Source organism: Chenopodium album, chromosome 6, assembly GCF_948465745.1.
Source record: "Chenopodium album chromosome 6, dcCheAlbu1.1, whole genome shotgun sequence".
In the NCBI taxonomy this organism is placed as follows: Eukaryota; Viridiplantae; Streptophyta; class Magnoliopsida; order Caryophyllales; family Amaranthaceae; genus Chenopodium; species Chenopodium album.
Window position 1 is genome coordinate 71,492,347 of NC_137839.1, and position 12,658 is coordinate 71,505,004.

At 31.7% G+C, this 12,658-nt stretch overlaps 2 protein-coding genes across 2 annotated transcripts; one reads left to right on the forward strand and one right to left on the reverse strand.

The window, feature by feature from the left end:
• Positions 1 to 307: 307 nt before the first annotated feature.
• Positions 308 to 5,748, forward strand: LOC145636232 (GDSL esterase/lipase At5g45950-like). Its single transcript, XM_081687731.1, has 5 exons — positions 308 to 634; positions 2,178 to 2,308; positions 4,042 to 4,275; positions 4,781 to 5,030; positions 5,460 to 5,748. The coding sequence occupies exons 1-5, from the start codon at positions 358 to 360 to the stop codon at positions 5,648 to 5,650; spliced, it is 1,083 nt and encodes a 360-aa protein (XP_081543857.1). The 5' UTR covers positions 308 to 357; the 3' UTR covers positions 5,651 to 5,748.
• Positions 5,749 to 6,419: 671 nt separating this feature from the next.
• Positions 6,420 to 11,990, reverse strand: LOC145635165 (GDSL esterase/lipase At5g45960-like). Its single transcript, XM_081686451.1, has 5 exons — positions 11,659 to 11,990; positions 11,307 to 11,437; positions 9,074 to 9,307; positions 7,189 to 7,465; positions 6,420 to 6,670 (listed from the first exon to the last, which is right to left on the reverse strand). The coding sequence occupies exons 1-5, from the start codon at positions 11,972 to 11,974 to the stop codon at positions 6,477 to 6,479; spliced, it is 1,152 nt and encodes a 383-aa protein (XP_081542577.1). The 5' UTR covers positions 11,975 to 11,990; the 3' UTR covers positions 6,420 to 6,476.
• Between the last annotated feature and the right edge of the window lie 668 nt (positions 11,991 to 12,658).

Below are 12,658 nucleotides of genomic sequence, written 5' to 3' on the forward strand. Positions count from 1 at the left end.
AACATTACTCATCAAGTACTAACCAAATCTCCAAATATATCCAATAATATTGCCGGCTAATAATTATTGCATTCAATCTGTATAAAGAACTAACTGTACCAGTGTACAGTATAAATTCAGTAGATAAACCTAACTTTTAATCATAAATGTTTCACCAATACCATCTAAATTACGCTCTGTCAAATAAATTCACTTAACTATGACTGCTTGTCCTTTTTTGTATAAAAAATTTATTTATTTTTGTTATTGAAACAATATTTTAATTAGCTTTTATTGCTACTAGTACTTATTATATATGTGTGTATTACTTTGCTACGTACATTTCTCACTTAGTTATTCACACAAAGAGATCTTAACATGGGTTTAAGAACTTTTTGTTTAGGATCAATTTTATTTTTCATGTTGTTTATGCCTACACTTTTGAATGCTCTTACGGTGTCGGAGATTCGAGAGTTGAGAGCTAAACACCGGTTGTCGAGTTTGTTGGTGTTTGGAGATTCAAGTGTTGATCCCGGCAACAACAATCGCATCACAACCTCGTCGAAGAGCAACTTTTTACCTTATGGGAAGGACTTCATGGGCGGTCACCCTACCGGAAGGTTTAGTAATGGGAAACTTGCAAGTGACTTTGTAGGTAAATATTATATTATTATTCCCTTCATTGCATTTTGCATGTTTGTTAAGACTCTTACGAGTAAGGAGTACATACATATATGCTTCTTTTGGACTCAAATTAATCAACTCTATCATATTACGGAGTATATATATAAAATATTATTATATAAGATCTTGTTAATAAATTTGTTTTAATGATTTTTTTTAATTAATGAGCATTTCATAAATAAATTTTTAATATGGTAATACATATATAACGAAAATTGTTATTATTTTCATACGTGTACCTCAGTGATTGTATGTGCAGTGTGCACGTAAAAGAAAACGTAGAGCACGGTAGCTGAAATTGGATATGATACTTTTTTTTATCATGCATTTTTTTAAAAAGAAACTTCTATCATGCAAATTAAATAATAAAATGCATAGTAGTACTTTTATTAAATATTTATACATACATAAAGTGTTTATTTATAAATCTTTTGAAATACTTCGTATTAATTTACTGTATTTTTTTGTACTCGTACTATGGTTAACAAGAATACACTGTACAAGAGAAATCTGGTACAGTGCAAAGTTGAAAGTAAATGGCAGCTTTCTACAAAGAGAAAGAGCATGTAATTACTGGTATTTCATTCAGTTCGTATATATACAAGAAAAATGTCATAAGTGGAATTTCTTTATTTCATGGTTAAAACACTTATAAGAATAAAAGGTATCAATATTATAGTAACATCCTTAATAACCCGTTTGGTCGGGTAACTCACCTTGTAACTTGAGGTTGCAAATTTGCAATTATGACAACCTTAAACATATTTGTAAATGAAGGAACTAGGTAACTAGTTATGGACCCATTCATAACTGTTTAATTTTCATTTTTTAATTTTTTGAAAATATTAAAAACTAAAATATGATAAACCAGATTTAGTTAAGTAGGACCTACCTATCTATTTCGATAGCCTAACTAAGTTTTATTAGTTTTTGATTAAAAAAAAAAAAAAAAAGAAGTAGGATTGGCCTGTTCCATCTATTATCTACTTGTGTTATATTAGCAAGAGAAGCCACACTATATGTTTGAGATGATAGGACGCGGGTTGCATTTTAGTATTTAACATAAAATGGTCTGCCATTTTGTCGTGCATTCACAATGGTCCCTTAGTTTTTTCTTACTAAAATATAAAAAAAATAATAACAATTTGATTTTTAGAAGGTTATATAATAGATTTATACAAGCACAATTTTTGTGGTGAAGAGGGGTATAGTGTGTAAATAAAAATGGAGTACGAAGTAATCATATAGTATTGCTTTTATATCCATGATTCCGATCAATAATAAATCGTGATGATGGAGATTTAGCTAGCTTAATTATGAACGCGTCTATAATGATTAAACAATAATAATGACCTCCTATTAAATATTAATTGAAATATATATGATTCATATTTCTCAATTTAACACTTTATTATTCTTCTTTTATTTATTTATTTATTTTTTTACGTATCATTAGTAATTTATTGCTAATAACTCGAATGCTACTAGTTAATTTAGGTGTTTAACTTTAACAGCTGAAGCATTAGGTTATGCAAAAACAGTACCAGCGTTTTTAGACCCAAATATAACAAAGGAGGATTTGCTACATGCTGTTAGTTTTGCTTCTGCTGGCTCCGGTTATGATGACCTCACTGCCAATCTCACTGTAAGCTCTCTTACTAAGCCTTAAGTTGCACATAAATTAACAACAACAATAAAGATGAATTTTTTTTTTGGGAAATTCTCTTTGGTAGACCTCTAATAATAAACATTCTCAGTGGTCAAATGCAAAAAAAGTTATTATCCTTGGTAAACCATGTTTTAAAAAGTTTTATCAATGGTAACATTAAGCAAGGTAATTATGCATTTTAAGCGTAACTATGGTTAACTAATGATGTAATGACTAATTTGACCCTATGGTTAACCCCTTCTTAGATTTTTTTTAAAGGAAAAAAAAAAAAACTCAAACCCCTCACCTAGCCACCAGCACCACTGCCGGCGGCTAACCCCCCGGTGGCTTGCCTTCCCACCTCCGGTCGGCGACGCCTGTCCTCTACCACCTCCGGCCGGCGCACCCCACCTCGGCCCCGTTCCTCCTCCCTTTCCCATTTCCCCCATCGATCACCACCCGCCCCACCACCTCTCTTTCCTAGTTCCCCCACCACCTTCGTCAGGCCCTTATCGCACTCAAAACCACCACGAAAACCAACACCCCTCCCCGACGAACCCCCTCCCCGACAAAACCACCACAAACCCTTGAAATCTACCCAAACCACCAGAAAACCGAAACCCATTTCCTGGGTTTGGTTTCGAAACCCTGAACGGGTTTGGGTATTTTCTGGTGTTTTGGGGTTTTTTAGGGTTTTTGGCCGGCGAACAAGGGAGGGGGTCGTCGGGGAAGGGCGCCGGTTTTGTGGTGGTTAGAGTGATCGGCGGTGGGCATTGGGTGGGGAAAATAGGAAGGGTCGAAAAGGGAAACGAGAGAGAGGAGGTGGGGGCGGGGGAGGCGGGGCGTCACCAAGGGAGGCCGGCGCACCAGCGAAGGTAGAGTTGGGCGCCGGTGCCGGCGCCGGCGCCGGCTTTGGTGTAGGAGGGGGAGGGGGAGAGGGAATGGTGGCGAAGGGTGGGGAAGGTGGTGGCAGGGTGGTGGTTTTTATTTTTTAATTTTTTTTTTATTAATTTAAAATGGGGGTATTTTAGGCATCACATCTTTTTTTTACTTAGAATGGTTAACCATGGTTAAGAAATGCCTAATTACCTTGCTTAATGTTACCATTGATAAAACTTTTTAAAACATGATTCACCAAGGATAATAACTTTTTTTGCATTTGACCACTGAGAATGTTTATTATTAGAGGTTTACCAAAGAAAATTTCCCAATTTTTTTTATCAAATGAAGTTATGAATTCTTTGTATCTTTTCACCGTGATACATATATGTGTGCATACGTGTACGTGTGATTGAGAGACGTACTAAAAATTGGATTAATATCTTTATGTAAATTGATAAATGCACATTGTTTTTAATTATTGATCATGATGCGGTTAACAGATCCATTCAAAAACGTATCCAAACAATTTTAAGATTCAAGCAAATTAACTATTACTCCGTACATCAAATTGGTCCATTAATTAGAATTTGTGTCTCCAATAACCTCAACTAGGTACAACAGTTAGGGCTGGGGTAGGGAAATCCGTCCCCACCCCCTTCAATTAGTTCCAAGCTAAGGGCCCTAATTCGCTAATATGTGAGACACGTGGGATTGTGGGAAGAGTTGAGGACACCAAGTTCAATTGAAACATTCATCTTTACTTTAAAAAAAAAGACATTTTATTCATTTTTGCCGTTATAAAATATATATGTGTATGACATTAAACTGTTTTTCTGTTTCATGGACAGAATACCATATCATTGACTAGACAAATAGAATACTTCAAGCATTACAAGATACACCTGGGACAATTTGTAGGATACAAAAAGGCCGACGTAATTATAAGTAAGGCTGCTATACTAATGAGCATGGGCACCAACGATTACCTACAAAATTACTTCTTGGAGCCTACTCGTCCAAAGCAATTCACCTTAGATAAGTACCAAGATTACTTGGTCTCTCGCATGCGCCATGCCATTGTGGTAAGTACACTTATACATACTCATTTTGTTTCAAAATAATGGTCATCTTCGTTTTCATAACAATTAACATTGACATTCAATAATTGTCCATAGAATATAGCCTTAGGGTTTGTTCACATTTACTTAATTTCAGTTCAGTTCAGTTCAGTTCAGCTCTAATCAGTTCAGTTCAGCTCCTAATTTCCCTCTCTCATGAAATATTCATTTCAGCTCCAATCAGTTTAGTTCAGTTCAGATCAGCTCAATTCAGTAAATGTGAATAGGCCCTAGCTTAGTTATTTAATCATATTTTCATATATCAAAATCAGATAATATCAAATACTACCTCCGTTACATATTAATTGCAACGATTAGACATTTTTCCTCTCTACTTTATGTCAAATCGTTGTAAATAATATGTAACGGAGGTAGTATATAATTATATGATTCCAACCTTAAAAAAGGAAAGATGATACATAATGCGCATTGCAATTAACCTAATCAATTTTTTCGTCTTGAATTGTAGGGGATGCACAAGGTTGGAGCAAAAAGAATAGCCGTAGTTGGTGTACCACCATTGGGTTGCATGCCCGCGGTGAAAACATTTGTAGGTGATGGAGTACATTGTGTTGATAAAATTAACAAAGCAGTCTTATCTCTTAACTTAAAAATAGAGAAAGAAATGAAGGCTATTCAGACTCAATTGAACATGAAAACGCTCTTTATTGATGCTTACAAAGTCGTAAGTTCCGCAATTAACAACCCAAAGAAATATGGTAAGTCCAACTTCTGTTTAGAAGCTTGTGTTGTACGAATTTCCTTTTTAATTTGATGATATTGTGCTATTTTCTCAAAAATTTATTTTCATCGTCTCTAAATTGTATATCACATGCTAATTAGGAGGAATACTATAGTTGAAGCTAGAAACATTAACCTTGAGTATTAATCATTGAAATTTGTGCATGTTGATTCACATGAAGGAAAAAAAACTAGCGCAGAATTGCATGTATATTCGTTTCAATATATGTGATGATTCAAACAATAACTAACTGTTTTATGAGTTTAATTTAATTACATTCAAACAATAACTGTTTTATGAGTTTTAATTTAATTATATGTACGTAGTACTTAATTTAAAAAAAAATAAAATTTAATGCATGAGAAAGGTTATTAATGCTAAATATACATATATATTATTTTGACAGGTTTTAGTGAGACAACAAAAGGATGTTGTGGAACAGGAACATTTGAAGTAGGTGATGCATGCAAAGGCTCAGAAACATGCAAAAATCCAGATAAATATGTATTTTGGGATGCTGTTCATCCTTCTCAAATGCTGTACAAAATCCTTGCTCAAGTGACCATGAAGTCTATCCCATCCACTTTCTTTTGCTGATGTAAATGCATGCAATTAACTAGTGAAATTTCAAAGACACCTATGTAAGGTTTTGAGCATGCAATGCTTTGTGTTTTAAATATAAGAAGGGTTTTCAATTCTAAGGGGGCAACTCTCTTCTACAGTATAGTTCTGTCTACTAAATATTCGTTTTTCCAAATATTATATATCTATCTTCATTCATGATGTTCATTGTGTATACTACTTTCTCCTTCGTCTCCTTTTGTTTGTCATATATGCTATAATTGTTACGAGTACTTCTTTAATTAATTAATTATTAATGGATGTATGGAGTTGATGGAAGATAAAAATTAATGAAATCAAGTGTAGTGAATGATCTTAAAGTATGAGTATATACTGTGAATCTTTATTTTCATTCAACTATGGAATAAATTTAGAAAGACAAATCAATTAAATAGATAAATGAGACAAAATTTAAGGGATCAGATCGGATCACATTATAAGAAAATGTCTACATAGCATTAGAAAGTGCATGCAGCATGGTAAAAAATAGATTCATGTATGTTTTACTTTAATTTTGTAATTTTTATAGACTAACTGATTATTTTTTAAACATTTAATTTTCGCATGTTTAAAGAGTATAACTAATTTGATGAATTATATACAAAATATTTAAAATTATTGTCTGAAATAACCCTATTGATTAGTTCGAGAAGTAAGTAGATCCGATCCTTGACATACATGCATGTAATGATTTACTTTACTAAAAACCCTAAAAAATTAAAGAATGAGCTTAGCACAAGGAAATCTCAATAAATGAATGTAATTGATAAACACAAATTTTCACAAAAAAGGGGTGACTAATTCAATCTTTAATAATATAGTCAATGACTGAACGAAGGGCCTTGAAGATGAGATAGTAAGTGATTTCAGTGGGATGAATTGAATCCCAAAATACATATTTGGATGCATCAGTACACACATACGACGCCGGATTACACATAAATGCTGCTTCTAGATAACCTGTACCGCAACATCCATTGCTCACATATTCAAAACCTACACACATTATATAACCCAAAATTTTAATTAGTGTATGAAAATTAATTATTGGAATAAATTATAGTATACACTAAATAGATATGAAAGGGTGGCAATTCAAGTCAGGGCATATTCACATTTACTTAATTTCAGTTCAGTTCCAATCAGTTCAGTTCAGTTCAGTTCAGCTCTTAATTTCCCACTCTCATAAAATATTCATTTCAGCCCAGTTCAGTTGAGTTCAACTCCAATCAATTCAGTTCAGCTCAGTTTAGTAAATGTGAACAGGCCCTCAATGAGTTGGGACAAAGTTTAGTTGTAGGGTCAATTTTAGGCAATTTTTTTCTATAGAAAATTTAAAAGTATATAGGGTGAGTTTAATATTAGAATAATTTTTAATAGACGAGCCACAATAGGTTGTGTTTAGGATTCTTAACATAATCTTAGGACGACATGAAAAATTCAATTTAGGGAGATTGCCAGTTCTAATCCTTATATTCGACAATTTTCTAATCTAGTTAAGCATAGAAACTTACTATAATTAGAATTTGAAGAAGGTTGAACCATGTCAAACAATGGGGAATAAACATCAATGTAAGCAATTCTAGTGCGTTGATCTTGTAAGCTAAGCTGCATGGAATTAAGCTGAGTTTGAAGAAGTTGATTATAATCTTTAGCAACGGACGATTGAGATTCAACGCAGCCACGTCGTGTGATGGAGTTGTTTGATGCCATGGTGATCACAATTGGCAAGCAACCCATTGGTGGTATTCCAACCACTGCTATTTTCCTTGCTCCTTGGTCCCACAAACTCTATTTTTTGGAACATAAAAATCATTAAAATGTAAACTAATAAAATGTCATTTTAAATTACTTGTTTATTTTATTTTACTAGTATTTATTTTTAAGTACCTTCGAATTCTGATGGTTGTGGACAATTTTTATTATAAATTTGACTATTATACAAATATATTATAAAAAAGATTAAATTCACACACACATATATATATATATATATATTGTGAAATTCGAATTGAAATGAATTTATAAAATATTAATTCTTTATTGATTTTACACATATGACGAATGAACAAATTTGTGATCAAAGATGTGTATTGAAGACTGTAAAAGTCAAAATATAACAAATAAAAAAGAAAACAAGAGAGTACTAAATTAATAATTATCGGCCTACAGTTTAAAAAATTATCTTATTTATTGATATGGAAATGTAATAACTAAATATCGATAAATGTAAAGTTTATTTGAAAATAAAGTATCAATTTTTCGAAATCTATCAAGTGAACACGAATACTTAGTTACACATGTTCAATTACTTGGAAACTCTAAATTTAAGGTGTTTTACAAATCAGTACATACTTCGGATAATTCTAGCCTTACCTTGATTTACAAATGAATAAAATAATGCAAAAGTGATATATTACTCTTGTGTGTTTTAATTAAAGATTAACATACAATCTAATGATTGAAATGAGATTTTATTTTTTGACTGAAGTTGGCTAATTCTTCATACCTAAGTCACCTAATAGTGATGACAAATGACATGATTTATAAGTCAAGATTTCACTACTGCTAAATGTCATGTCTCGTGTAGTTCAAGTTGTACCCTTTTCCTAGTTATGGAGGACTTTTTGAGGTGATTTCTAAATTCCGACCTATAATGATTTATTAGATGAGTAATAAATATTATAAATAATAAAGTTTAGTTTGTTTTATATCAAGTCCCATTCAAGTAATTAAAGCATGTTGTCACCATAAACTCTTTCAAATTCTGGTATACATCAACTTTAACATAACATACGGACTAATAATTATGTTTTACAAGAATCATCTATTCTCACACGACATTCCTAATGCTCTGATAATGACATTAATACTTATTCAATCAAAACATATCAAAAATAATGCTCCGTACTAAATAAATGTCCCTATGATTTTTACACTTTTCAGAAACATACACCACCTTGATAAATACTCCGTATTTGGAACTTATACAGAATATAAAAGATTAACATAGTCATGTAAATACTTGTTAGCGTTGTCTCAATTTATAATATCTTAATATCAACTTTTTATCGTTTATGCTTATTGGCTAATGGCTATGTTACTTGGACTCGGATGAAGTGTCAAATTAGACACGGGTGTCCAAGCATCGGACTCGCCCATTTTCTTGAAACAAGTTGTGTTTTTAGTTAAAAATGAAGTGTCCAAGTGTCGGTACGGTGTCTGTGTCTGACACGTGTCGTGTCGACACGGACACATGATGTAAATGAAAGTGTCCGAGTAACATAGCTTATTGGTAATTAATTGAATTTACGAGTATTATTTATTAATGTTCTTTATAGGAAAACGTGCCAATTAAAACGGTGCATTAATTTATTTGTAAAGGTAGTAGGGACTAACCTTGATAAATTGGTGAACGTTTTGGACCAAGAAGTGCTGATACTGAGGGATAGTATACATCCTTTTCCGAATTGGTAGTGTGAAGTAGTTGACCACAAAATCATTAGTTCCAGCACTAACAATGAATACCGATTTGTTGATGAGCTCATTGGTCTTTTCCTGACCAATGCTGGCTGCAATTCTTGATTTATATTGCACGAAATATTCTAGTTGTTTTGACATTGGAATTACTCCCTGTATGTTGCAAATACAAGTCATTTACAGCACATAACGTATAGGAAGTAAAAACATACAGTACAAAACATGATTTTCGTTTTGGTGTATAAATTACCCGTTTTATGATGTTCTTAACATTTACTATTTGCACAAGAATTAGCGAAGACAAAGTAGAGAGAATGAGAGATTGTATGTGCATGTTGCATGTATATATTTGGCATAAAGCATAATGAATTTCCATGGAAAACAATTATGGAAAGCACTATTATATTGTGAACAAAATATATACTTTAAAAAATAAAATAAAATAAAATCATACAAAAGATATCATCAGTTGAGCAACTTTGACTTCATATAAGTTCATAGTAAAGGCAGTACCTACATTTTGCTACTACAAGTTTTGCACTACAAAATCTACGTTAATGCTAAAATAGCAAATTATTAAGATCGAGATTTATCTTTTTTTCTATCAATTTTACTTTTTTTTTTCCTCTTTTGGAAGGGACTAAATATTTTCACTTTAAATCTTATTAGGAGCATCTTATTATTATTCGCATTAATCCTAGAGAAGTGATGCATTTGCTTTTAGAAGCTTAACAATTTTGATGCAATTTTTTTCACGATAAATAAATTAATCTTTTAATGTATAATAAAAAACTTATACAAAGAATATTTCTTAAGTATATGTTAGTGGACCAACTCCAACCAAAAGCTTAAGCTTTCTTTGGGCTTGAAATGTGGATGCAACACAGGCACACCCATACCTGGTGCGAATTAATTCCACTTTGAAGGAGGGGCGGATGAGATTCGAACCCGTGACCTTTGTGTCACGCTGGCTCCGATACCATGTTAGTGGACCAACTCAACCAAAAGCTTAAGCTGATGGTTGAGGCCCAGGAATATGTTTTATACTCTATCGGTATATTAAAAGAACTTTTGTTATAGTATTATACTAGATTAAACCCCGTGCAATGCACGGTTTTCAAATAACTTTAACGACAATAAATTTTATAAAAAAAAAGTATAACTCAGTATTAAAAAGTATGAAATATATTTTTTCAAAAAAATAAGTATGAAATGTATTGTTTAAAAAAAAAAATGATAGGAGTATATATGTGAAAGAAAATAATTAAATATATATATGTAATAGTTATTATTGGCAATGTTATATTTAAAGAAGTTTGTTTTAGATTTTGTACAAATCAATAGTCAAAATTTTGATACAAATATAAAAATAAGGTTTTTTTTATTTTTTTTTTATTTTTTATTTTTTATTTTTTTTTTTATTTTTAAGTAAGTTGTTTTGGAGGGAAAACTCTTTCTATTTTATTGCCAAGTGTCCGTTCAGGTTCGCCTTTAGTATAATGTAATTGATCAATAGTCAAAATTTTGATACAAATATAAAAATAAGGTTTTTTTTTTTTTTTTTTTTTTTTTTTTTTTTTTTTTAAGTAAGTTGTTTTGGAGGGAAAACTCTTTCTATTTTATTGCCAAGTGTCCGTTCAGGTTCGCCTTTAGTATAATGTAATTGATTTTTTTAGTACTGTACTCTAATAAAGTGAAGAAAAAAACACCACTTATTTAGAGCAATTAATAGTAATGAGTTTCGATCATATTAAACCTTATTAAAATTGTCCCCATTAATTAAGCAAGGATATATATATACAAGTCTAAATATGAGATGGATACCAATCAAATCAACTTAATTACAATGACAAGTATTTTGGTGTTTATAAACTCCAATGCATTCTTATTTAAAGTGTGTTCACTCTATGTACCAAGATGTACCATGATCACAACATACTTCAACCCCTCCCTTCCACCCCCTCATTTGAATGAAGCTCGACCTCCTAAATGACCTTATTTAAAAAAAAAAAAAAACAAAAAACAACTCGAATATACAACATCAATTAATTGAGTTAATTCACAGGACTATATATATAAGATAAGAACATGTTAAATAAATGACATTTTTATTAAATTAATCGTATCGACGAAAGGGGGAGAGGAAGATTACACTTAGTGTTGGTGTTAGAGGATCATATCCAGATCCAGCAGAAGCAAAACTAACTCCACTCATCAACTCTTCTATACTAAGCGATGAGTTCAAATATGGTGGAACTAGCTCTTTTATTCCAACGTAGCTTGCTGCATGCAAAAATTAAATTTAAATTAAAAAATTAAAAGAATGAAATTCTCATACAAAAATATTACAATTCACGATTTGCATATGAATTGATGTAACTTAATACTACCTTTGTTATTTATTATGTGCAATTGAAAGAAATTATTTGTGAGACATAAAATATTTTTTTTGCTACAAATAATAAGAAACAGAGGTAGTAATTATTTTCAAGGTTTTTACGTACCAATAAAATCAGTACTCAATCTTCCGTTACTAAACCTTCCGGTAGCAACATGGCTAGGTAAATCCCTTCCATAAGGAGAAAAATCACTCTTAAATGCAGTCCTTATGTAGTTATTGTTTCCAGGGTCCGCCGTAGAATCACCAAACACAAATATTGCTCGGACCGAATTCCTTGGAGCCTTAGGCTCGAGAGTAGACTGGGCTGTAGCACACAATATAAATATGAAACTACAGAGAACAATTAGTAATAATAATAATAAGTTATGATGGATTGAGGTTAAATTTGTGTTCATGGAGGTTTTCATGCCAAGAAACATGGCAGAATTCTAGGTGACTAATGTGGGTTAATAATTTGTTAATTGAAAACTTTTGTATTTATAATAATGTTTTTCATATTTATAGTTTAAATTGTGTTACATAGTCTTTGTACAATGATTTGATGCATTATAGGCAGGTCGCTTTGTTATGGAAAATTAGACATAACTTTGTTCATGTTCTCAACTACCATTTGCCAACTTTTCTAAACCAAAAAAGTGACTCATTATAATTCCCATATATGTTAAAGTTACAATAATAGTAGTAGTTGTGAATAGTCGTTAAAGATAAATAATTAGTTTGGCCAAAATAATTTATGGTGGGTCTAGTGTCCATTTTTGCCCTACTTCCTTGGAGATATGAATAACTCTTTTTAGATGAAAAAAGGAAACCAATCCTAACTAAGTCAATGTGTTATAGTCAAAACCACCTCTATTTTAGAAAAAAATAATTTGAAATTGCCCAAAGATTTTATATCCACAATTTCACATTACACAACTAGTACATATGATAGATTTTATAATTAACCAAATTTGAAAACAAAAACTCTCAAACTAGCTACGTTCATACAATGATCGGGATAGATTGTGAGGTCGCATTGAGGGCTCTACACATAACATAAATGTAGCCCACAACTTCTGATACCACTTGTTAGGACAATAGAACCCGTGCATGGTGCATCCAAA